The sequence below is a fragment of the Pipistrellus kuhlii genome, unplaced genomic scaffold (assembly GCF_014108245.1).
Source record: "Pipistrellus kuhlii isolate mPipKuh1 unplaced genomic scaffold, mPipKuh1.p scaffold_m20_p_1, whole genome shotgun sequence".
Lineage (NCBI taxonomy): Eukaryota > Metazoa > Chordata > Mammalia > Chiroptera > Vespertilionidae > Pipistrellus > Pipistrellus kuhlii.
The window spans coordinates 10,255,008-10,281,941 of NW_023425404.1; the positions used below are offsets into that span (position 1 = coordinate 10,255,008).

The 26,934-nt window shown below is 46.1% G+C and overlaps 1 protein-coding gene across 6 annotated transcripts in view; it reads left to right on the top strand.

Moving 5' to 3' along the window:
• Positions 1-21,942, top strand: part of ANGEL1 (angel homolog 1) — a 49,962-nt gene extending 28,020 nt beyond the window's left edge. The window contains exons 1-11 of one of the 6 annotated variants that reach the window (XM_045578407.1): positions 1,197-1,324; positions 2,501-2,577; positions 4,572-5,147; positions 6,385-6,611; positions 7,035-7,104; positions 8,322-8,755; positions 11,191-11,317; positions 11,616-11,726; positions 19,703-19,778; positions 20,551-20,723; positions 21,445-21,942. In XM_045578407.1, the coding sequence (XP_045434363.1) occupies positions 4,646-5,147; positions 6,385-6,611; positions 7,035-7,104; positions 8,322-8,755; positions 11,191-11,317; positions 11,616-11,726; positions 19,703-19,778; positions 20,551-20,723; positions 21,445-21,605 (1,881 nt within the window). In that variant the 5' untranslated portion in view covers positions 1,197-1,324; positions 2,501-2,577; positions 4,572-4,645 and the 3' untranslated portion in view covers positions 21,606-21,942. Of the gene's footprint in view, positions 1-213; positions 329-1,195; positions 1,325-2,500; positions 2,578-4,571; positions 5,148-6,384; positions 6,612-7,034; positions 7,105-8,321; positions 8,756-11,190; positions 11,318-11,615; positions 11,727-19,702; positions 19,779-20,550; positions 20,724-21,444 lie in introns of those variants that run through there. The other 5 variants (XM_045578300.1, XM_036430582.2, XM_045578365.1 and 2 more) reach the window with 5 other exon arrangements.
• Positions 21,943-26,934: the final 4,992 nt, after the last annotated feature.

The following is a 26,934-nucleotide window of genomic DNA, read 5'->3' on the forward strand; positions in this document are numbered from 1 at the left end:
AGCCACATCAGAGGAGTGGGCCTAACTTGGGGGGACCCTTAGGTAACATTTGTGTACTAGTTTCTAGACCTTCAGAACGCTTTTGGGGCTTTTGCTTCATGGGAGGCCAAGGCAGGCTTGCTGTTGCCTGAAGGCACACACTTCTCTGGAGCTAAATAAAGGAAAACAGCCAGAAAGCCACAATACTGACTCTTTCCTGCTTCCTCCTTTTAGCCTTTCAGTGTTATGATGTATCCAGCTGGTCCTGGATCTGGTGACTCCCCAGAGGGCTTTCCAGAACAACCGAGGCTCCAGCCACAAATCGGAAACTGCACAGCTCAGACACTGGGTACTGAAATTGGTAGTATGTACAGTCCTTCCTTCCTCAGTGTGGTTGGGGCAGAAGACTCCGGTTGCAGAGTGGAGAAGAGAGAGGCACAGAGGTCTTTTGGGTAGCATAGAATTGCCAGGGGATCTGGCCTTCCTTTCATGACATGTGCTTTGTTCAGTCAACGAAGATGTAGTTAGCCCTACTATGTGCCCAACACTGTTGCACACACTAGAGAAATACCTCCATGAAAACCAGCCAAACAACCAACCAGACTTGGCCCCTGCCTGTCCTTGTGGAAGCCCCCCTCCCCGTTTCTTGACTCCCTCACCCAGGGGACGTCCCCTTTTACCTAGACCAGGTATAAAGAGGATCCATTTTGACACAGGATGAGGAAGGAGACAAAGGTGTGGGCTCAGCTTGTGACCTAGAATCTGAGCTGGAGGAGACGGTAGGGTCAGGAAAAAGAAACACAGAGACCTCGCTCTTCCCTCTCTCTGGGCTGAGAAGGGTGACATTATGGAAGCCAGGGCTGGGTGAGGCCTTAGGAAACCCCAATGAGAAAAGTGAAGGGCAGAGAAGGTACAGGGTGGACCCCAGTGAGGGGGCGGAAATGAGAATAAAACCGTGTCCTCTGGGTTAACACTAGGGAGCCCCCAGCGTGGCGCTTAGTAATTTCAAACTGCGGCCCTAGGAGGGCTTCCCGGAGTCTGAGTCGGGACCAATGCCATGGGAACAGGCCCCGCCCCCCCTACCCACGCGAGTTCCACGGCCCCAATAAAGTTGTTGTTGAAGCTGAGGGAGGCCACGTGAGCCTTCCGGGGGGCGGAGCTGTGGGCGGGGCCTGAGGCGGGGCGGGGCGATCCGGGGGGCGGGGTCTCTCTGAGAGCGACCGGCGGCTGCAGCGTGGAGGGAGGCGGACGCCGGTGGGGCGGCCGGCCATGATAGCGTCGTGCCTGTGCTACCTGCTGCTGCCGGCCGCGCGCCTGTGTCGCGGCCTCTCCCGCGCCCTCTCAGGTACTGGCCCCGCGTCCTTGCAGGCGGGAGCCGGGCCGGGGCAGGCCCCGCGGGGCCGAGGCGGCTTGCGGCGAGTCGGGCCTTACGACCCCCTTCCCTGGCAGTGCCCAGGGGTGGCGGGCGGCCCTCCCCGCGGAGCCAGGCCTGGGCTCCAGGAGGCGCAGGCCCGGCCGGCGACCCCCGCGGACGGCCCCTCCTCACGCTGGCTGCGTGGGGCCACAGTTAGCCCGGAGGCGGGCTGGGGAAGGGCAGAAGCCGCCCCTCCCAGGCCCGGGCTGCAGAGCGGTTCCCGGGCCCGCCGGTCACTGCTGTGGGGGCTCGGAGAGGGTTGGCAACTCCGGGCCTAGGCGAATGCCCGAGTTCTCCGGGTAGGAAGGAGCCTGTCGGCCCCGGGTCAGTGGGCTGGAGACCTGTGTTCCCAGGGTCACTCCACAGTCAGTTTCTCCAGCGCCTCTCAGCTCTGCTCTCCGCGGAGGCTCCGGTGGAAAAACATACTCAGCACCCAGAGCTGCGATCCATCCCAGTCCCGTGCGCTTAGGGATGTAGTGGGATGGATGGAGGCAATGCCCAGTTGATGCTGAGGAGAGAGTCTTTCACTTTCCGTGAACCGCCTGCCTATTTTCATTCCTGGTCTTTAAGATTCCCGAGGCACTCCGAAATCCTACAGAACTCCCAGATTTCTCTGGCGATCAGGGGGCAGGACAGGCTAACAAGCATGCTCTTAGAAATAAGGGTCCGACTGCATTCTGTGCCTTCCCTTCCTGGAACCCTTCCGCAGTGTGTTCACATAGAGGCCCGGTGCACACATATTACATAATATGTGTGTATTTCGTATAAGATGTTTGTTTCTGTCCGCTTTTAGAATGCAAGCTCCAGGAGGGAGGGTGGGATCACACCTGCTGTGTCTCTAGTGCCTTGTACACTCCTCAGAATATAGAGGGCACCAAGTTAGGAATGGCTCAGATGTAGGCACTTCTGAGGAATGAGAAACGCCACAGAAGTAATTGTTTTCAGGGAGCTAAAGAATATCCCTTCAGCCATGTCTGTCATTCTGGACTGAAGTTTTAAGGGATCTCAGAGGAGGGTCCACCCCTCCCACCGCCATTAAAATAGCCCCAATGGTTTTAACTTTGTTATATGGTTTCTACATATTTTAAATTTTTTTTTAAATAAAAGGATTCTGCTGCTGAAACACAAACCACCACCATCAACAAAAAAACCTACTAAATTCGGAAACTAGTAACAGCCCACAGGTAAATCAAAGAACCTCTGCCATATGTTACATATGGGTTTTTTTCAAGAAACTAAAACCAGCAACCCAGCCTATGGGTTTGAAGCAGAGTTTTCCTGTCTCAGCACTATTGACCTTTGGGCCTGGATAATTTGTTGTAGGGCTATCCTTTGCACTGTATGATGTTCAGCAGTCTCCTTCATCTCTAACCACCAGATGCCCATAGCATCCCCACAGCTGTGACAACTACAGTGTCTCCAGACAAGGCCAGATGTCCCCAAGACTGTTGAAAAGCACTATTCACATAGAGGCCCGGTGCATGAAATTCGTGCATTGGTAGCATCCCGGCAATCAGGGATAACCTGCAGGGCCATCAGTGGGCCCTGCTGGCACCTACTTGGGCTGGCCTGGGACCTGTGGGCTGGAGAAAGCTCCTGAATTGAGTGTCTACCCCCTGGTGGTCAGTGTGCATCATAATGATTGGTCGTTCCACCAGTGATTCTGCTATTCGGTTGATTTGTATATTAGGCTTTTATTATAGAGGATAGGCCATAAGATAGTGTCAACATTTGAACCATTCTGATGTTTTTCTTGCCTTAAAAAAAAATAGAGCTGATAAAATTAATCCAGTGATTGAGGGTCAGCATCATGCATGCCACTTGTTCTGTACCACAAATAAGGGACTTGGTGTGTATGGAGTGTTTGTTCGGACCAAAGTACTGAGCGTGGAGTTTGGGAGCCCTAATTTTAGAATTTCCCCCACTTGCTTTCTTGCCTGTTGTCATTTGTGGCTGCTGTAGCAGAAGGGTGACAGCTGTCTCTTGCTGTCACTTGTTGGCACCTGATTTACAGCCTCTGTTGTGTTATGGAAGGGGAAAGCTAATGAAGTTTGTGAAAAATTGTGAATAGAATAGTAATTAACTTTGACAAAAGACCAAGGGTTTTTGTAGGAAGTAAATTGTAGTCCCCCCCTCCCCCCCCCCCCTCCGGTGTTGCACAGTGGTTAGTTGGCTCATATACCAAAAGGTCTTGGATTCGATTCCTGGTCAAGGGCACCTACCTGGGTTTCAGGTTCTGATTGGGGCATGTTCGGGAGGCAACCAATCGAGGTATCTCTCACATCTAAGATTCTCTCTCTCTTTCCCCTTCACTCCCTCTTTCCCTCCCTCCCACTCGCTCCAAAAATCAATGGGAAAAAATGTCCTCTGGTGGGGATTCACAACAATAAAAAAAGAAGTAAATTGTATAGATTTTGAGACACCTTTCTTGTCTATTTTAGGGCTTTTTCTTTTGGAATTCATTCATAGACCAGGGGATGTATAGAACTAGAAAACTTCTTGGAAATTATGTAGTTCACATGTCCCCTGTCCCCATTTCACAGTCAAGAGCAAGTCCATCTCACTAGGGACATTGTCCAAGGTCACAATTTTATTAACTTCAGTGCTAGACCACAAACCACTGTTCTAATTCATGGTCGCGTTCTGGTTCCAGTGCAAGTGGCTCTTAGAACCAGAGAGTTGATGTTTCATAGGAGTCTCAACCTCGAAATAAAGAGGTGTGTTTATATGTGACCATCTCTGTCCTAGATTATGTGGGTCAGCCACTCTTTATTCCCACACTGAATATTTATCAGATCCATACCATATAGATTAGTCAGCACTTGCAAAGCACTTAGAATAGTGCTTGCCACATAGTAAGAACTTGGCCCTGATGATGATGAACTTCCAGGCACTAAGATGGGTAGGCTCAGAGATGGAACAAAGATGAGCGAAGTGAATATGATTTTTCTTTGCTTTTTTTTTTTTTTTTTTTTTTTTTATAGCAAAGGTGGAAATTTATGAAAGAACAAGTACAGACTCCCATGTGGGGAGGGGAAAGAGTCCCCCAGAACGGACTTCCATTTGGGGGAGAGGGTCCCTGTGAATATGATTTTTGTATGGGATTCACATTCTAGCTGGGAAAAGAGTGTGGGTGGAGTGATGCTGTCATAACATGGTATTTTGGCTCTCTTCCTAGATGCTTTCTTCACCTGTCGAAAAAATGCCTTCCTGGCGAAGAGCTCGCCCCCCCAGGTAGAGGGTGACTTTGCCATGGCCCCTCAGGGCCTGGACCAGGAAGAGTGTGAGGGGCTGCTGCAGCAGTGGCGAGAAGACGGGTCAAGCCAGGTGTTCTCGACTGTGAGCGAGGGTCCCCTCATAGATAAGGGACTAGCCCAGAGCAGCTTGGCACTCCTGATGGATTATCCTGGAGAACAGGACGCTGCTTCCGAGGACAAGTGGTGCAGCAGGCAGCTGAGTGACCTGCAGGCAGCAGAGAACCTAGAGGAGCCTTCCCCCGAGGTCCTGGGAGAGGAGTCACTGCCAGAGGGCGAGGGCCCAACGTGGGCAGCTGTCCCCATGCAGGCGGGCCCTCAGTATGCAGACTGCACCATCCTCCCAATGGGTGCACTGGCTGCAGAGGAGTGGGAAGAGGACCCCGCAGTGGTCGCCTGGAGCCTAGCACCTGAGCCTATGCCCCAGGAAGAGGCTCCCATCTGGTCCTTTGAGGGCCTGGGGCAGCTGCAGCCTCCCCCAGTAGAAATTCCTTATCATGGTGAGTCTGACAACTGGCTGAGAGAGCCAGGGGAGCAGGTGGTCAGGCTGTCGTGGGTGTGGGCAGAGCTATTGCTTAAGAAGTTGCTCGGTGGGCAGCTCTGCCATCTCTGCCACTGCATTCTTTTTCCAAAGACTCTTGCAGTGTCAGATCTAGATGGGTTTTAGAAATCACCTCATCTAGCCCCTGGTCTGTCAGAGGAAATAATGCCAGTGCAGAGAGGTAGCGGGACATGCCTAAAGTTACATAGCTCGCTAATGGCAGAGCAAAGCGGATCCTAGTTCCAATTCTCCATGAGACTGTGTGTCTGGAGGTGATCCAAGGGCTTCTTGGGAGGAAGTGGAGAGCCCTTGGGGCCTCTGCTCTGTACCTCAACAGAAGGACTCCTGTTTGATCTGTGGCACATACTGGGCTTCCATTAAAATTTGAAGAATGCGTTCTGTGGCTCAGATAGGTTTGAAATCCACTATGCAGCTCCATGCTTTAAGGGAGATGGACAAGTGGTTTCTAGCCCTACAAAATTTTCCAGATTTCAAGGTTAGAAAATACCCAAGGCTGCCGAAACCGGTTTGGCTCAATGGATAGAGCATCGGCCTGTGGTCTGAAAGGTCTCAGGTTCGATTCCGGTCAAGGGCATGTACCTTGGTTGCGGGCACATCCCCATTGGGGGTTGTGCAAGGGGCAGGTGATCTATGATTCTCATCAATGTTTCTAACTCTCTATCCCTCTCTCTTCCTTTCTGTAAAAAAAAAAAAAAATAAATAAAAAATATAATATATATATATATATAATATATATATATTGATATATATATATATATATATATATATATATATATATATTAAAAAAAAAGAAAAAAGAAAATACCCAAGCTGAGATTCTTGAGAAGTCTTTAAGCTCAGGTGACCATTAAGCACATTCATCTGAGTGAATCCTCTGAGACCAATGGATTTGTCAAAAGTGTGAGCCTGCATTTATTGAGCATGCACTAGGTGCCAGGCGTTATGCTAGGTACTGGGAGTACAGTAGTGAACAGCCCAAGATTGTCTCTGGCTTTATGGAGCTTACTGTCTAATGTGAGAATGTCCTTAGAGTTCTGCTCAGATGGCCACAGAGAGGGATCGGTGACATGGAAGGGGGAAAATTTGAGACACAGTATCACTGAGATGGGTGGAGATGGTGGGGCCTGTGGGTAACATGTACTTATCATGACCTCTTCTTTCCAACCCCTTTGCAGAAATCCTGTGGCGAGAATGGGAGGATTTTTCCACTCAGCTAGATATGCAGGGCCTGGAGGCAGGGGATGGCCCTCAGTTCCAATTCACTCTGATGTCCTATAACATCCTGGCCCAGGACCTGATGCAGCAGAGCTCTGAGCTCTATCTGCATTGCCACCCGGACATCCTCAATTGGAACTATCGCTTTGCAAATCTCATGCAGGAATTCCAGCACTGGGACCCTGATGTGAGTGAAGAGCAGGGAGGGCAGTGCATCTTACATTTGCTTTGGCCCTGGGCTATTTCCCAGTGCTCTTAGAAAATGAGTCATTCCCATAGTTGTCCACATGATTGAAGTCCTTCCTGGGGCTGGAGCTTGCCTGCCTGAAGTCAGAGTTTTGGCAGATGCTGAGAAGACTTTCCCTAGGTGCACTTTGCGGCACCTTTATGAAGGGAGGGAGACTTGATGGGGAAAATCCAGTGTATGTGTCTGGTCTCCTCAGCTTCACTCTGGCCTGTTCTTGCTGGGACTGGCTCTCAGTCCTGTGGAAGGTTCAGTGCCTGAGACCCACAGCAGTTTCCCACCTGGCCCCTGCCTGCTCCTGGGGTGGGAGTCCCATTCAGCATTCTGGGCATTCTAGAGTGATTGGTTTCCTTGTAAATTCCCCAGATCCTGTGTCTTCAGGAAGTCCAGGAAGATCATTACTGGGAGCAGCTGGAGCCCTCGCTGCGAATGATGGGTAATGCAGCTCCCTGGCATGTGTGCCAGTCTTTGTTCCTGCAGCCCTGTCTGCTTTCTCCGAAGACATCATGTTTTTCCTTTGTCTCAGTAAACCTTCAGTCTCACCTGCGAGCTAGCTCCTTTATGTGGGTGAAAAAGAAAGAGTTCGAAGTTTTAAAGTAACTGTGACATGTTGCCCTTTAATTCTTGAAATAACCAAACCTGTGAGGTCAAGTATTATTAGTCCCAGTTTACAGTGAAGAAACTGAGTTTCTCAAAATTTCTGTGACTTGCTCAGGGTCACAAAACTACAAAGCTAGTACCTCAATAGGTTGTGAGCTAGAACTCCAGCTTGTGTGACTTTATTTTATTATTATTATTATTATTATTATTTGTTAATCCTTACCCGAGATTATTTTTTCCATTTATTTTCATTTTTGACATGTTTCCATTCTTCAAATATATATATATATATATATATATATATTATTATTATTATTATTATTATTATTATTTTTATTGATTTCAGAGAGGAAGGGTGAGGGAGAGAGAGGTAGAAACATCAGTGATGAGAAAGAATCTTTGGTTGGCTGCTTCCTGCACTCCCCCTACTGGGGACTGAGCCTGCAACCTGAGTATGGGCCCTTGACTGGGATCGAACCCGGGACCCTTCAGTCTGTAGGCCAACACTCTATCCACTAAGCAAAACCAGATAGGGTTCCATTGACTTTTAGAGAGTGGAAGGGAGGGAAGAGTGGGATAGTGAGATAGAGAGATGAAAGAAAGAGAGAGAGAAAAAGTAGGGGATAGAGAGAAACGTTAGTGTGAGAATGAGAGAGACACATCAATTGGTTGCCTCCCACACATTTCCTGGGGGATTGAACCTGCACTCCAGGTACATGCCCTTGACTGGGAATGGAACAAGACACTTTGGTGCACAGGCTGACACTATCCAGTGACCAGGGCCAACTTGTCTGACTTTAGATTCCATGCTTTCCCTGTCAACTTATATTGCTTCAACCCCTTTCTCCTTCTTTCCCTTTAGAGCCTCTCACTCATCTGGTTGAAACTGTCAGGGAACCTCTGCAAAGCCAGGGAATTGGCAAGGGCAAGGACTCCCATTATTGAGCAGCAGGAGCAATGCCTTCTGCACACCCGTCTGGGTTACTGCCACTGGTTGGAGGGATTCAGGGTTCAAGGATTCTGATCCATCTTCTTGGCTGGGTGTTCCTGCAGGCTTTACCTGTTTCTACAAGAGGAGGACCGGGTGTAAGACGGATGGCTGTGCTGTCTGCTACAAGCCCACGAGATTCCGTCTGCTTTGCGCCAGCCCTGTGGAGTACTTCCGGCCTGGTTTGGAACTCCTCAATCGGGATAATGTGGGCTTAGTGTTGCTGCTGCAGCCACTAGTCCCAGAAGGCCTGGGGCAAGTGTCGGTGGCCCCATTATGTGTGGCTAATACCCACATCCTGTACAACCCACGCCGGGGTGATGTCAAGTTGGCCCAGATGGCCATTCTCTTGGCTGAAGTGGACAAGGTGGCTAGGTTGTCAGATGGCAGCCACTGCCCCATCATCCTGTGTGGGGACCTGAATTCCGTCCCTGATTCACCTCTCTACAACTTCATCAGGGACGGAGAACTCCAGTACGATGGGATGCCAGCCTGGAAGGTGAAATGGGCAGACCACTGCGGGTGGGAACGCGGCCCAGGGAGAGGCTTGGGTGTGGCACCAGTGCTACTTCTGTGGCAGGGACTTCAGTTATCCCGGTTCTGGCTCCCTCCTGCTTTCTTGTACCCGAAACCTGGATGTTAGGAGCTCTTGAGTGCCTTTGGCATATTGGAATCCTTTCAGTCTTTATCATTAATTTATGTTGAGTCTATAAGTAATACATAAGTACATCCTAGAAAGAATCCAAATATCATAAAATGAGGCCAAAGCCCCTTTTATTACCTACAATCCCTGCCTCTCCCCTTAGAGTCAAGTAATAGCTGAAGTCTGGTGGCATTTTTCCAGATCGTTTTTATGCATTTATAGTATTATTGATGTTCCCATGATAATATAATCTTAATTTACATTTATTAAGCAATTACTATGTGCCAGGTGCTATTTTAAGCACTTTAGATGTAATCATTAATTTTCATAATTTATATCATTGCCTCCATTTTACAAATAAGGAAACTTAAGGCACAGAGAAATTAGTAATTTGCTTACACTAGATCCATGGTCGGCAAATTGTGGCTCACGAGCCACATGCAGCTCTTTGGCCTCTTGAGTGTGGCTCTTCCACAAAATACCACAGCCTGGGTGAGTATTTTGAAGAAGTGGCATTAGAAGAAGTTTCAGTTTAAAAAATTTGGCTCTCAAAAGAAATTTCAGTCGTTATGCTGTTGATATTTGGCTCTGCTGACTAATAAGTTCGCCGACCACTGCTCTAGAGTATGCAGGTCATTTTCGTGACGGAGCCAGGATTTGTAGCTGGGTGGTCTGGCCCCAGAGCTCTCACCCTCCAGCACTATCTGTGCTTCTAACAGCTGGTATATAATCTATCATGTGTGTGTTTATAAACATATATTTTATTTTGTAGCTTTTTTTTCACTTAACACTGTATATATGGATCTGTGTTATTCGCTTTAATGGCTAAATGTTGATAGCACAGATATCTTATAGTTTATCATAGTTTGTTTAGTTGTGCTCCTGGGCATTCAGCGTGTGCTAATTTTTAAGCTAATTTTTAATGTTACTTAATCTTCCTGTTCCTCTGTTTTGCTTTGACTGATCCATCCAACTTTTTGCTTAGCTTTTGGCATGGCACAGTGGAGAAAGGACACAAAATGACTGAATTATTGAGCATTGTGGGCTTTTATTTTCATGAGGTTACTCAGGTGCCAGCAATGTCTTGGTTGCCTCATGTGAAAGGCATTATCCTTCCAGAAGGTTGTTGCAATCAAGGAGCTCAGGAAACAGGCAAAGAATTTACTAAGAGCCTACCTTGTGTGGCACCGTTAGGTGTGGTGATTAAGAGCACTCATTTTGAATTCCCGCTCTCCCACCTTGGTCACGTCATTTAACTTCCAAAAGCCTCATTTGCCTGATCCAGACATTGGGGATATAGTGGGACCTACTTCAGAGGTGTTCATTTCCTTGTTTGTTTGATGGGTTAAATAAAATAATGCACATGAAGTGTTTTCCAGTTCCTACTTCAAAGGAAGCAATCATACTTTGGTAGTGATTATTATTATCAACTTGTAATTACATGTGGTATCATTATACCATTTTATAGTACAAGATATTGAACCCAAGAGAGTTGGCTAACTTGCCCAAAGTCACACAGCCATTCAATTTCAGGTCTGTTTTACTTCAGATGGCATATTGGAAAATAACGTCCTTCAAGGGCAAAGAGATTGTGCCTATCACTGCTTTCTTCCTAGCACTTAGCTCGTGTCCTACACATAGTTGGCATTCACATATTTGTTGTTAAATGAAATAAAGGGAATTTTGTTAACACACGGAGATATGCAAATGGCTGATGTTGCCGAATATTTCCCCTGCTGCCTTCTGTCCGTACCCAGGCTTTGACTGAGGATGGTGATGTAAGTAAAGTGCGTTGGTGCATGTATCATTCTGCTCAACCCTGTGGTTTCCCAATAATAGGCTTACGATGCTAGACCTTGATCCAGAAGATCCAAAGATCAGGATAAACCTTTCCCCCTTGCACATTAAAGCTGCCGAAAGTTGATATTCTCTGTGGAGAATTGTGAAGATTTTTCTGAGGTAAAAGTTAGGGGATCACATGTTCATACAGTTCTATTCTCTGTCACTCACACACCTCATTCTCTTATCCCTCATTCCTGTCTCATGGACATTTCAGTGTTTTTAGTAAAAAAAAATAAATAAAAAAAAGGTTTTAATTAGTTCCTTATTTTTAACCTTCCCCTAAGACTTATGTTTTACTCATATTGTGTATGTAGCATATGAATGTGTGTGTGTGTGTGTGTGTGCGCGCGTGAGCACACACGCGCATATTTGTCTGCATGTCCCCCAAAATGGGCTGTTTCCTTTTTTCATCTTGGTTTCCTTCATTCCCACCTGCTCTTTCCTTGTAGGTGTCTGGACAGGAAGACTTCTCCCATCAGCTTTACCAGAGGAAGCTGCAGGCCCCACTGTGGCCCAGTGCCCTGGGCATCACTGATGGCTGTCAGTATGTCACCTCCCGTCATCCCAAGAGATCAGGTGAGCATGCACCATGATATTGGTGGCTGTGCCTTCATGCCCATTTTGAAAGAAAGCTGGCACCTCCATGACGAGAAAGTAGAATCCCCTCAGTTCCCTTAGCAAGGTCTTTGTTTTTCTCACTATCCTCATGGTCACCCAATGATTCTACAACTTTAAGTCATAGCTGTTGGAACACCTCCTTGTCTTCTGAGCCAGATTTCCCCTGTCCCTGTGCTGGAAGCTTTTTTATATTAAGGAGAGCTCACAAGGGGCTCCTCTTGCTTTCTTTTACTGTGTGGCTTTTCATGGTTTACAGAGAGACGTAAATATAGCCGAGACTTCCTGCTACGTTTCCGCTTCTGCAGCATTGCCTGTCAGCGACCAGTAGGACTGGTTCTTATGGAAGGAGTGACAGATACTAAGCCAGGTAATGGGAACTAAGTTGTTTTATTTTTAAAACCTCTTTACCCCTGATATTTGTCAATTATATGATTTCTCAGTCTTTCCTTGGCCTAATTCTTAGAGGTCAACTTCTGGTTATAAGTAGGCTTAGAAGGAAGATCAGTGGAGTTTAGTGGCCAGACACATGCATTGATGTGCAATGTCATGAGAACGTGGACAGGAATCAAGACCTGGGTTCTAACCAGCTCTGAGACCTTAAGGAAGCGACTTACCCTTTTTAGGCCAAAGTTGCTACTAACTAGCACGTAGACAGCATATATGGGAGAGAAGATTCATGTGCTAGGGGTTTGAGAATCAAAAGGTAATGGTAGCCTTGGTTGTAATAAATAGGCCTACTGAGAACTTCCAGACTGAACATAGCAGAGCATACTTGACATTCTACTCTTCTTGACTCTGAAACCACTTTGAAGCAACAAGGAAAATGGAATAAAGAAATGTAAACTCCATCTTTAAGAATACAAGATCTAAGGTATCTGAAACCATAAACCACAACACAGTGGAATGGCTGTGAGAAGCACTAGAGATCATGCAGGGGTGTTGGAGGAAGTGTGGAGAGATTTATCTGTGAGGCGTATGGATTCCAAAAAGAATCAGCAGAGTTCCTTCCTCCAAGGTGAGGAGTGTACCTGAGGCACCAAACCAAAATCCTTGTTTCATCAATAAGGAAAGGATGTCCAGGTGGTGATAGGACATTATCTCAACATGATTTAGTCCTAAGAGACAGTAGATGGAAGACTGATTAAGGAATCAAGCATATTTGCATCGAGCAGTCTAATATTCAGGGCTACACATCTTTTGCCTAGAGAGAAGCAAAAATGAAAAGGATTCATACATACCCTGTGTCATAAGGAAAATTCTGTTACTTGGGATGTATTTTTAATTCTCTTATGTAAACTTTGTATAAATAACTGGTAGCGAAACCTCAGCTAATTCAAAGCTGGACTGCCCAAAAGAAACCAGCATGAGATCTACACTAAAATACTAAAAGAAAAGAAAAGAAAAAAAAGATAGAAGGAACAGGAAAAATGAAAGGCAGATAAAGAATCCTAACTTCAAAGATAAAACTTCTTGCCATGGAGCATATGAAAATTGTAATTATTTTTCCATGAATAAAAATATGAAGCAATTGCCTTTATAAAATAAGAGCACAAAAATAAAACCATTGCCTTTTAAACATAAATTCAGGCACATGGCAAGACATCAGAAGATGAAATGTAACCTGTAGAGCGGAGGAAAGAAATGGAATAAAAGATTTTAAAAATCACATAAAATGAATACAAAATTGGATGCAGCATAAGAAAGAATAGATATTGCTGAAAACAAGACAAGACAGGCAAAGAGGAGTGGGGGGAAGCAAAAGAAAAGGAAGTAAAATGATAAAAAGGTCTAGAGAGAAAATGGCAGTAGTGAAAGATAAGTCAAGGCAACATATAATTGGAGTTAACAAAGAAGAAAACCAATATAGTGGCACTAAAGGAATATATCAAGGTGTGATTCAGGGAAGATTTTCCAAAGATGAAAAGATCTGAATCTTGAGATTGAGAGGATATGTCATATCTTAGTAAAAAAAAATAATAATATAGGAGAAGCAACACTAACTTCCTAGTGAAGTTACCAGAAGTCAAAGATAAAAGAATCCTTTGGACACTTGAACCAAAAAGATCGGGCTACTTCTAAGAGTAAAAATAATGAGGTTAGCAACTGACTTCTTAACATTAACATTCAACTCTAGAAGATGGGAGCAAGGCTTCAAGGAAAGGATTTTATACTCCACCAAAAGCCTTTTTTGGAGAGATGCCAGAAGACTAACTTATGACAACCAAGCAGTGACTGGAAAAAAACTGTAGTAAAAGGACTGGTGGTAAGCAATGAATTTATTTTTTTCTTGTTGGAATATAAATTAGCATTTTGCACAGAGCAGCAAACATTTCAATGGCTCAATTTTTTCAATTGCAAAGGTAAATGTATTATTACAACTGTAGCAACATATAATGATGATGATGGCATGTGTTGGAGCTGGGATAGGGCTTGTATCAGTTGGGCTCAGGCAGGGAAGCAGGGACTAGGTGTTTTAAGATTATAAAATCTTAAGGTTAAGCAGTAGTAGGATCCCACATAGGCAATTTTATGTTAAGAATAGGCTATTTTTTTTTTTAAAAATCCGTGCTATACTTGAAGCATAAAATAAACATTTCAGTTTTAACAAAATAAAAATCAGGAATCTTTTTAAAAAATATTTTTTATTTTTAAATTTATTTATTAACTAAGGTATTACATATGTGTCCTTATCCCCCCCATTGCTTCCCACCCCACTCATGCCCTCACCCCCCTGTTGTCTGTGTCCATTGGTTAGGCTTATATGCATACATGCAAGTCCTTTGGTTGATCTCTTCCCCTTACCCCCATCTTCCCCTACCTTCCCTCTGAGGTTTGACGGTCTGATCTATGCTTCTCTGTTTCTGGATCTGCTTTTGTTCATCAGTTTATGTTGTTCATTATATTCCATAAATGAGTGAGATCATGTGATATTTATCTTTCTCTGACTGGCTCATTTCACGTAGCATAATGGTGTCCAGTTCCATCCATGTTGCAAATGGTAGGAATTCCTTCTTTTTTTTTTTATTTTTTTTTTTATTTTTTTTATTTTTACCACAGTGTAGTGTTCCATTGTATAGATGTACCACACTTTTTTAATCCACTCATCTGCTGATGGGCACTTAGGCTGTTTCCAAGTCTTAGCTATGGTGAATTGTGCCACTATGAACATAGGGATACCTATATTCTTTCTGATTGGTGTTTCTTGAGATATATTCCTAGAAGTGGGATCACTGGATCAAATGGGAGTTCCATTTTTAGTTTTTTGAGGAAGCTTCATACTGTTCTCCACAGTGGCTGCACCAGTCTGCATTCCCACCAGCAGTGCACAATCTTGCCAGAATTTGTCGTTTGTTGATTTGTTGATGATAGCCATTCTGACAGGTGTGAGATGGTACCACATTGTGGTTTTGATTTGCATCTCTCGGATAATTAGTGACTTTGAGCATGTTTTCATATGTCTCTTGGCTGTCCTGTCTTCTTTGGAGAAGTATCTATTTAGATTAGGGGTGTCGAACTCAATCAGAGAAGGGGCCAAAATCTAAAATCCAGCCTAAATCGCGGGCCGAATGGTTTACTGAACAGTCATAAACTGTCATTGTGATGGAAACGCAGCAGAGTGCAGTGATGACAGCGCGGTGTGGGCCACATTGCAAGGCCTGGCGGGACGGATTTGGCCCGCGGGCCTTGTGTTTGACACATGTGATTTAGATCTTTTGCCCATTTTTTGATTGGGTTTTTTAATCTTCCTTTTGTTAAGTTGTGTAAGTTCCCTGTAAATGTTGGAGATTAAACCCCAATCAGTGATAACATTGGCAAATATGTTCTCCCATGCAGTGGGCTTTCTTGTTTTGTTGATGGTTTCTTTTGCTGTGCAAAAGCTTTTTATTTTGATGTAGTCCCATTTGTTTATTTTCTCTTTAGTTTCCATTGCCCTAGGAGCAGTATTGGTAAAGAAATTGCTTTGGCATATGTCTGAGATTTTGCTGCCTATGGATTCCTCTAGTATTTTTGGTTTCCTGTCTTCTGTTTAAGTCTTGTTTAAATCCATTTTGAGTTTATTTTAGTGTATGATGTAAGTTGGTGGTCTAGTTTCATTTTTTTTTTTGCATGTATCTGTCCAATTTTCCTACACCATTTATTGAAGAGATGTCTTGACTCCATTGTAGGTTCATGCCTCCTTTGTCGAATATTAATTGGGCATAATGGTTTGGGTCAATTTCTGGTTCTCTATCCTATTCCATCGATCTATATGTTTTTGTTCCAGTACCAGACTGTTTTGAGAACAGTGGCTTTGTAATATAGCTTGATATCTGATATTGAGATCCCACCTACTTTGTTCTTCTTTCTCAGAATTGCTGCAGCTATTTGGTTTTATTTTTTTATTTTTTATTCCAGATGAATTTTTGGGAAGTTCATTCTAGGTCTGTGAAATATGCCGTTGGTATTTTAATGGGGAGTAGATTGCTTTGGGTAGAATGGACATTTTGATGATGTTGAGTCTACCAATCCACGAGCATGGTATGTTCTTCCATCTGTTTGTCTTCCTCTATCTCTTTTTTCAGTGTCCTGTAGTTTTCCACATATAGGTTTTTTACCTCCTTAGTTAATTTTATTCCTAGGTATCTTAATTTTTTAGGTGCGATGGATTGTTTTTTAGTCTCTCTTTCTGTAAGTTCACTATTGGTGTGTAGAAATGCCATAGATTTCTTGAAGTTAATTTTGTATCTTGCTACAATGCCAAATTCATTTATTAAGTCTAATAATTTTTTGTTGGAGTCTTTAGGGTTTTCTATGTACAGTATCATGTCATCTGAGAATAAGGACAGTTTTATTTCTTCTTTTCCCATTTGGATGCCTTTTATTTTTTCTTCTTGTTTAATCACCATGGCTATACTTCCAATACTATGTCAAACAGGAGTAGTGAGAGTGGGCATCTCTGTCTTGTTCCTGTTCTTAGGAGAAATGGTTTTAGTTTTTGCCCATTGAGTATGATGTTGGCTGTGGTTTTTTCATATATGGCTTTTATTATATTGAGGATCCTTCTATTCCCACCTTGCTGAGAGTTTTTATCAAGAAAAAGTGTTGGATTTTGTCAATTGCTTTTTCTGCATCAATTGATATGACTATGTGATTTTTATCTCTCAATTTGTTTATGTGATATATCACATTTATTGATTTGCAGATATTGTACCATACTTGCATCCCTGGAATAAATCCTACTTGGTCATGGTATATGATCTTTCTGATGTAATGTATGTTGGATCCAATTTGCTAGAATTTTGTTGAGGATTTTGACATCAAAATACCTTCTCTTGAACATTTAAAAAATATTAAAAATTTTTAAGTAAAAGGTAAAATTTAAACTGAAACTACAGAATATCTAAAAATAATACTGAAAATACCATATATTTTTGGGATTATAGCTGTAACTGTTCAATGAAAAAAATCATAGAACAATATAAAATATTTAGAATCGCAGAATTATATTAATAAAAAAAGATGGAAGTAAGTATAGTAGGCATCCAACTTAAGACAGAAAAAAGAACAAACTGAAAGCAGAAGGATAGAAGAAAAATGAAAATAATTTAGAAAACAAAAATAGAACTAGTAAACTCTAAGAGTTGATGATTTGGGTGAAAAACAGTTGTCAATTAGATAAGCCCATTTGCTGACCTATTTAAGGAGTAGGCAAAAGTGTCCAGATGCACAAGAATTAATCCTATATAATAAAAGCCTAATATGCTAAGTGCCCAGTGTTCATCCGTTCAATCAAAGCAAAATATGCTAATGACATGTTAAGGTAGCTCAACTGCTCACTGTGATATGCACTGACCACCAGGGGGCAGACAGTCAACTGATTGACCAGTTGCTATGATGTGCACTGACTACCAAGGAGCAGATGCTCCAATCATTAGGTTAGCTTGCTGCTGGGGTCTGGCAAATCCGGACTGAACTAGACTGGCTGGATACACCCTGGAGCCCTCCCTCGGTCTCTCCCTGGCTGGCCAACCTCCCATGTCCCTTCTCGGCCCCGATCGCACACTGGTGGGGTCCCTCAGTCTGGCCTGCACCCCCTTGCAGTCCGGGACCCCTCAGGAGATGGTTTTTGGCCTGTTCCCGCGGGCTGGGTACAATATTAATATACAGAAAGCCATAGTAGTCATATAAAAATAATGACATATTTGTTAAGAGATATAATGAAGCCTGGCTGGTGTTGCCTAGTGGTTAGAGCACTGGCTTATGCACCAAAGGGTCGAGGTTTGATTCCTGATCAAGGGCATGCACCTGGGTTGCAGGTTCCATTCCTGGGCCCAATTGGGGCACATATAGGAGGCAACCAGGCAATGTGTATCTCTCACATCAGTGTTTCTCTCTTTCTTTCCCCTTCCCTCCCTCCCTCCCTCCCTCCCAATCTCTCCCTCCTTCCCTCTCTCCCTATCCCTCCCTCCCTCTTCTCCTTTCTCTCTCTCTAAAAATCAATGGAAAAAATATTTTCAGGTGAGGATTAACAAGAACAAAAGAGGTATGATGAAAAAACTCTTTATAATAGCAACAAATAAAAAAATCAAATTAACATGGAAATGTAAGATATATAAAGGAATATTTCATTTCATCTAAATTATCAAATTTGCATGAAATTGTAACATTTCCTTATCCTTTTTTAAAAGACCTTTATTGAGATTAAATGCACATACCATAAAATCCACCCACTTAAAGTATACAAGTCAGTGACAATATAATCAGAGTTGTGTAACCAACACCAAAATCATTACCCTCAAAGGAACCCCATATCTATTAGCAGTCACTTTCCATTCACCCCTCTCCTTAGGACAAATCAATTGACTGTGGACATATGGGTTTTGGACTCTAAATTATATTCTATTCATCTATATGGCCATCTTTAGGCCAGTACCACACTGTCTTGATTATCTTAACTCTGTGTAAGTTTGAAATAGAGAACTGTAAGACCTGTAACTTAGGTATTGTTTTCACTATTAGGTATGATATTTGCTCTCTGGGATCCCTTCATAGGGCATTAATTCCATTCATGAGGTCTCCTGAGTTGCAGGTTCAATCCCTAGGCCCAGTTGGGGCATGTAGATGACCTAATTACCCCCAAAAGCCTTGGCTCCTAATGCCATCCCACTGGGGGCTTAGGATTTTAATGTATTTTGGAGAGACACAAACATTCAGTCCATAATACCCATTAATGTCAGTAGGGAGGGTCTGTAATAATTTCCCCCCTTTCTTTCCTGATATTGATAATGTGCCTTTTTCTTTGTCTGTGTATATATACATGTGTGTAAAAGTATGTATATGTGTACATGCGTATATGCACATATATATGTATACATATTATATACACACAATAGATGGTGTGTGATAGAAAATCTCTGGAGGAACAGACCAGAAATTTGGTGCCATTGGTTGCCTCCGGAGAGGAGAATTGTATGGCAAGGGACCTGGAATGGGAGGAAGATTTTTCACTGATATTTATTTATTTATTTATTTATTTTTACTATGTGACTATATTACCTTCTTAAATTTATTTTTTTGTTGTTAATCCTCACCTGAGGATATTCTTTTTCATTGATTTTTTTTTTTTTAAGAGAGTGAAAGGGGTGAGGGGGAAAAGAGAGAGAGACAACTATGTGAGAGAGACACATTGCCTGGTTGCTTCCCCCACCTGCTCCAATGGGCTGGGAATGGAACCTGCAGTGAGGTACATGCTCTGGACTGGGAATCAAACCCAAGATCCTTTGGTGTATGGGGTCCAGGACTCTAACCATGGAACAACGCCAGCCTGAGCTGACTACATCACCTTTTTTTTTATTTTTTATTTTATTTTTTATAATGTACAGCACATTACATTTTATTTATTTATTAAATATATTTTATTGATTTTTCACAGAGAGGAAGAGAGAGGGATAGAGAGATAGAAACATCGATGAGAGAGAATCATCGATCAGCTGCCCCTACTGGGGATGTGCCCGCAACCAAGATACATGCCCTTGACCTTCCGGAATCGAACCCAGGACCCCTCAGTCCTCAGGCCGATGCTCCATCCACTGAGCCAAACCGATTTCGGCTACATCATCTTTTAAAAATAAATTTAAATTTTAAGAGAAGGTGCTGAGTCAAGGAAGATAAATGTCTACTTTAGAGGCCTCTATCTTCCTGCGGTTCCTGACTTTGATCCATTTTTTTTTCCACTCTTCACTATTTTTCCTTTTTTCCTTTGGGAGCAATCCAGTCATGGATCTGAGAAGGATTTCAGGGTGCAAGGTTCTGACCCTGCTTCACTGTCTGCGAATGACAAAACATCTTTCCGGTCTTCTACAGAGCGACCTGCTGGCTGGGCCGAGTCCGTTCTGGAGGAAGACACGCCTGAGCCTGAGCCTGAGCCCATCTCCCCCAGGTAATCCTACTTCCCTTCAGCTTGCATTCCAGAATATGAGAGAGATTCCTGTTGGTCTTCCTAAGGCTCAATTGGGGAGCATTTTTTGTTGAGCTCTCCCTTCCCTCAATACCTGCTAAGCTTATGGAGGGACATACGAGTGAACAGAGGCCAGAGGGGACCCACCCAGGGGCCTGCAGAGGAAAAGCCCACACTCTTCCTCAATGGAGTGAGGCCTCACAGAAGAGCTTGCTGACCATGACAGGGTATGCTTCGTCAGGGGTTAAGGGGAGACGGGGGTGTGTGTGTGTGTGTGTGTGTGTGTGTGTGTGTGTGAGGAACGTCGGGGCGAATGAGTTGCATGTGCTATTTCTAGGCTAATTTTACCTAAGATTGTCAGCCTCTTATTAGCATGGGGAGGAATTTTTATTGAGAATGTTACTTGGTATCATTCATTAAAAATACTTTATAGCCGAAACCTGCCGAGCCGGTTTGGCTCAGTGGTAGAGCGTCGATCTGCGGACTGAAAGGTCCTGGGTTCGATTCCGGTCAAGGGCATGTACATTGCTTGCGGGCACATCCCCAGTGGGGGGTGTGCAGGAGGCAGCTGGTCATGATTCTCTCTCATTGATGTTTCTATCTCTCTATCCCTCTCTCTTCCTCTCTGTAAAAAATCAATAAAATATATTTTTAAAAAACAAACAAAAAAATACTTTATAAAACCCAGAGAGAAAGTAACCTTGAAAAAAGTTCAATAATGTTTGCTGACTGAAACTATCCTCTATTCCCGTAGGACTATAGGCACCATCCAGCACTGCCTCCACCTGACCTCGGTATATACTCACTTCCTGCCCCAGCATTGCCGCCCAGAGGTCACCACAATGCCCTTGGGTATTGGAACCACGGTGGATTACATCTTCTTCTCAGCTGAGTCCTGCGAGAATGGGAACAGGACTGGTAAGCCTGGTGGGTCCTGGGTTCCTAAGAGCCATCCACATGAGTCCCTGGGACAGCTGATGGTAGGTCAGGCATTTGGTGGCATGACTTGGGCTGCTGGGATTTGACCAGCAAAAGAGCAGGTTTCATACCTACCTAGCACTGCTCATCCTCAACATCCTTCTCTTAGGCCACTTGTCTGACTTCTCTTTCGATCCTTGTAGCATTAGAGAGAGGTGGGCAGAACAAGCACTCTCCATCCCTGTTTTGGAGGGGGGGAAATAGAGCACCACGAAATTACTGGGTCTGTTCAGCGGTGTCTGGTTAGTGAGGAACTTGGTTAGGTTAGAGACCCTGTTTCCTATCTCCTCACCCCACTCTGGTGGTCACAGTGTAGCAGTCTATATGCCCTGTGTCTGTTTAAAGCATGTCTTTTAAAATGTTTAAATTGATTGCCTATGTTTAAAAATCAGATTTTTTAATAGAAAAATCTGGATTTCCAGTTTCTCTTAGAAAATCAGATTTTGTAATGTTGGGCCTGGACATATACTCTGAACCCACCCTGCTTCATTCATTGCTATATCATGGAGTATCTGAGAAAAATGAGGCCTCTCCTAGAGGCAGCAGGAGGTGAAGGAGGGTGGGCAGCCAAGGGGATGCAGCCTCTGCGAGGCATAGCTTCCATAGGCCCCGCCCTCTCCATGCTTTGCGACTGACTCTCTTACCCTCTGCCTTCTGCTTTGTGCCCCAGGTCACAGGCTATATCAAGATGGAACTCTCAAGCTCCTGGGCCGCCTCTCCCTCCTCTCTGAAGAGATTCTCTGGGCTGCCAATGGCTTACCCAACCCCTTCTGCTCTTCAGACCACCTCTGCCTGCTGGCCAGCTTCGGGATGGAAGTGACCGCCCCATGATGGGCTCCCAGGGGAAGAGAGCCGCTCTTCTAGAAGAGCCCACTGGGTCAGAGACTGGAAATATCCCATGCTTCTGGAAACTTAGGTCCAAGAAACTTACAGCCCCCGTCCTGTTCCCCTTTCCCATGGTTAGATTATCTGCGGGCCTGTCCAGGCTCTCTGCCTGTGGTCCCTTCCCTGCCCCAACCTCTTCCTAATCCTCTTGTGCCACATCCTTGGTGGCCGTGGGCGAGGCGGAAGGGGGGGTTCCCCCTTCCTTCCATGTATCCAGCGCTCCTCTTGATTTTTAATTACCAGGGTTGTAGGAGCTATTGATCTCATTTGTTATTTGCTTTCAGGCCGTTTCTTGGTGGTACTTTCTGATCCGACCTCCTCCCCGTCCTCACAACCTCTGTGCCCAGCCCTCTTGCCAGGCACACACATGTGACATGTATATAGTGTGTGTGCATCCTCTCAAGGTGGACTGCTCTGTGCGGCCGTACCTGCCTCCCTCAGCTGCTGTCCACACGGAGGCTGTCAGCCTAGGGGCAGGTTGAGAGCATGACCTGGTGCCTGTGTGCTGCCAGGCAGCAGCAGGGGCATGGGCCTTTCTCCTTTTACCCTCTGTGTCATTAGGCGTTCATCATGCCAGCCAGGGCATGCTCATCATCTGAGCTCTGGGAACGCATGGGTCCCCAGCCTGGAGCAGCACAATTGGGGATGCAGTACCTGCCCCAGAGGCCTCTGAGCCTCCGCCCCCGAGCTCCCCACCGGCCCCGTATGCTTTCACTAGGTTTGTCCCTGAGGAGGGTGAAAGTTTGTGTGGGGTCAGTGGGCTGGGATAGTGATTTGAGATTTAAAACTCCTTGAGGGTAAGGAGAAAGAACTTCAAGAAACAATGGGCTCACTGGACTCTGTAGCCCAGCGATCGCCAACCTTTCGGACCTCACGGACCACCAGTGGTCTGCGGACTATTGTTGGCGACCATTGCCCCAAAGGTTTCCTTAAACCAGCGGTCGCCAACCTTTTGGGCCTCACCGGTCACCGGTTGGTGACTGCTGCTGCACTAGGGCGAAGGTGGGAATGTCCAGTAGGGAAAGAGCAGGCGGGCTCTGCAGCTGCCTCAGCTGGGACTCAGGACCTCAGTGTCCTGTTCTCTTCCCTCCACCACTTTTACTGTTTGCTGCCTCCCTCGTTCCCTTCCGTTTTCTCCCTAGAAAAGCCTGCTATTTAGCTCAGGCCAAACCTTCTCAGTGAAAAGGTGGCCTTGGGCACAAGTGCTTGAGGAGTTGTTCAAGCCAGCATTGCCTTGCTGCTTGTTGCCTCTGCTTTCCCTCTCCTCGAGCAGGGCACCTGGCCCACTCAGGGGGCTTCCGTGCCCACACGCGTCACCTGCCTGCCTTAATCTTCTGTTGCTGGGGATGGCCCCGTGGGTTCCCTGACGCAGAGCAACCGCTGGCCCCGGTGGATTTGACTTGCTGTTGCCCACTTGCCCTCCGGCACAGGGCTGAAGGGATGGCTGAGAAGCCTGAGACAGGCAGTTAGCCAGAGGTGAATTTAATGACCTCTCCTTCTTCTGAAAGCCAAAGACCAGCTTGAATTCTTCTGCTATATTCATGGTTATAAACTTTCCACATCTAGGTTCTTGGAAATTTAAATGCGTGTATTCTTAAACAATGTTTCCTGGGTACTGGGCATGTGCCTGTCTGAGCCCCAGGCCTGTCTGTCCATCCCCACCGTACAGTCTGTTTGTCTCTCTCTGGGCACCACCAGAGAGGACAGTGCCCGGTGGTTTTCTAAGATGATTGCCCTTCCCTGTTCTCTGCCAGGAAATGCAGTTTAAATATGGCTGAAGATGGCAGAGGGCAGGTAGCCTGCTAATCATTTTTTGTTTTGTTATTTGTTTCTGTTTTGGAAACAAAATGGGGCTTTAAATTCTCTTTTCCAAATAAAGGTTTACTCCCCTCAACCCCCTCCTGTTGGTCATTTTATTAGGATCTTGCAGGGCACGGGGGAGAGAAGGCCTGGAGAATGAGGTGGGCTGAGAGGAGGAGACTGGCCTTGTGGTGGGGTCTCAAGTCTAAATCTCCACGGGAGAAAAGTGAGGGAATCTCCCTCTGCTCACGGAGGCGTTGGGGGAACCGGGCTTGGGCGAAGCCTCTGCCCTGACTTTTCTTGTGGGTCAGCTCTCTTCTCCATCCTAGCCAAGCTAGAGGAGAATAGCTCTTTCAGCCACTGTTGTTCTTGTTCCATCTGCTGCCCCCTCCCCGCTCCGTCCAGACTGCATTTCAGAAGGGTCTGTGTGGAGTGGAAAGTGGGACGAGAGTGTTTTCCTATGGCAGCTGCATGAGGCCTGGTGCTTGCAGCAGATGCCTCTTACTGAGCTGCTATTTTTGATAATCTCTTTTGTGTTCTGGAGCCAGAGCTGAGCTGTGGGCCATCTGTTGCGGGAAAGTTTCTCTTCTTCCTGGGCCTCACTCTGCTGGTACTTTTGTCCTGCAGCCTCCTTAAGCCGCAAGTCCACCAAGCCCGCGTGGGCATGGGAAGCTCTGAAATGGGGGTGGTTTTCTGCCTTACCTGACCAGATTCCCAGCCCCCACACCTGTGAGTCAGCCTCTGCGGATCTGAGTTACTGAAAGCTGCCAGGGTGATTCTGTTGAACCACCTGGGTTGGGAGTCAGTGGAGAGAGCACCGCCTGGGAGTAGGAACACCACTTGTCATCTTGGCCTGGGGACTGTGGGTGAGTTAACGCTTGTGTTTCGGTTCACACATCTTGGTGAAATGGAAATTAAAGCAATAATCTTTTCCACTTGGGAGGAATTTTCAGCTCTGAAATTGTATTGGTTGGGCGTTGACAAGCAAGGGCTGCTGAGGATTTTGGAGTATTGGAGGGAAGTGCGGGTGGGTAGTCCTCCCCAGCCAGGCTGGACGATTGGCCCACGGGCTGGGATTGTGTGATACCTCCTAAGCTTTGAGGTGTATCCCCAGACCCCTTTCCTGGCCTAGAGGGTTCCCTACAGCACTTCATCAACCAGGACTCCATGCCCACTCTGCACAGATCACAGCACTGTGACGGGCAGTCCAGGTATTCATGTATAATATTACTTTTACACCCGAGGAAACAGAAACCCCAAAGAGGTAAATGGCCAGTCTCCTTTGCTTTATTTCTTGCCACCCCATGCTCCTCAGCACACAGCTTTTCCAGGAGCAAGAGAGAGGCTATCTTTCAGGGCAGATGCATTGTCAGAGTGGTGGTGCTGGTGGTGGGGGAGTGTGGGTAGGGAGGGAAACCACCCACCAGGTTGCAACTGGTGTGCTTTTATTTTTAAACCCAGTTTTGTTTTTCTCTGCAGTTCTTGCCCTGGTATAGCTACTAACGGGTTGTTTTTTGATTGGTTACAGAATGCGTGCGGGGCTTCTCTCCTCCAGGTGTATGAGGGACTCAGGGGCAGAGAGCTGACCTATAGCCCTGCACTTCTAGGCTCACCCTGGTGCACCTCCTGTCTCTTTCCCTCCTGAGAACTGTGCAGAACAAAGCTGCTCCAGGCGAGGTCAGCCTGATGAGAGCTTGGGGTGCCGATCTTGCCTGGGTTGGGAGAAGGTAAACTTGGTGTTTTGAAGGGAACTGCCTCTGCCCCGACCCTAATCAGTTTCTATGCTCCTCAGGCCCGAGGCCTCACCCTGCTGTGGGGAGGAAGGTGCATACACTTAAATTCTTGGAGGTGCTGTCTTTCCTATGACTAAGTCCTTTCTGGCTGCAGGTTCGAAAGGATACGTTACCAGGTGGGCTGGCCTCAGAGCTGTCCTTCCCACTGACCTGAGGTGGCCCATCTCTACCACCTGCCAGGCCCAGCAGCATGTCCCCTCACCCTCTTGGCAAACACTAAGGATGGCCAGGCAGCCTGCAAGTGACCACTCTTTGGTCTGACTACCACTGCCTATCATCATCCCTGCCCTCGACACATTGGTCAAGATGTCAGGTCCTGGCAGACGGGGTGGCAGAGCTTCAGCCTCCTCACGTTCAGGGCTCTGAGAAGTGCTACCTCCATCCAAAGGCTCACCCCAAGTCATGTGCTAAAAGTCGGCAAGCACCTGCTGGGAGCCTGACAGCAAGTAGCAGGGCAGCAGGCCAAGCGGAACCCCCGCAGATTGGGTTCTGACCTTCCTGGAGCCACATTTACCTCTGCATCAGCTCTGAGCAGCCAAGCGTGTCCAGCACCAGCTTGCTAGACTCAAGATGCTCACCCCAGCCCTTACTCAGCTTTCATTTGCAAGAGAGCAGCCCCGGCCCACTGTGAGTCCATCTCGCTGGAGCCCACCCAGAGGCCCTTACTTAAAGGTATTTTAGCGGGATTGAATGTGTCAATGACAACATTGCCTTTGGGTAAAGGTGTTGGTCCTAGTTAGTCCCAAGTTCTGTTACCTTTATCGAAAGGTGCTTTTTGGTATTAACCTGGTTTATATGAGCCTGTATGTAACAAAGCTGCGCCTATTTAATGGTGACATTTGTGGATCCCAGTGGCCGGCGTCTCCTCTTCCCAGCTGCCATGCCTCACCAGCACACACTGCAAGTGAGGGAGCTTGCTGTGCTCAACTACGCTTCTAGTTAGGACTTCTCAGGATTTGCTGGGATAAGAAGTAGGAAGCATTCCACCCCTGATAAGTCTAGGTTTTACTCTCCAGTTGAATGAGAGCAGGAAGAGGGGAGAAAGGGTTAAAGGTGAAAAATGCTTCTGGGTCTGAGAGATTTCTGTGCAAGCTGCTTGCAACTGTTTGGGCTTATCTTAAAGCCTGGGAAGAGGCCCAGAGCTGGAGGGATGATGCAGCGGAATGGGTGACGGATGGACCCAGCTGTGTTTTCCAAAGCTGCGGCTTCAACCACCATAGATTCTGTACTGGTAACTGATGAGAAGGACTTCAGGTCCCTGTTGCTATGGTTTCCTGAAATAACCTCATCTTCCAGGAGGATATTCACCCTTTCTCTGTTCTGGAAGGACTGACTGTTGGGGAAGAGGAGAGGAAGAGCAGGGCTCTGGAATGTAGGCTCCGGGGAGCAGACTCCAGCCCCCCTGCGGGGACCAGGCTGGCTGTGCGAAGGAGAAGGGGTGCACTTACAGCCAGCAGGAAAGGTCTTCCCAGATAGGCTTTCTAAGAGCTCTGTGGCTTCAGCAGGCTGAGGGGGACAGACTAGGAACCCTGAAGTTCCATCCTGACTGCAGGGGCTGTGGGGCTTCCTGTTGGTTGGTTTGGGGCTCCCCTCACCTCCGGTCAGGCTCTTCCCAGAGACGCCGAGGCTGACGGTGGCCCGGTGGGCTCCAGCCCCGGCTCCCAGAGGAAAGGAGACAAGGC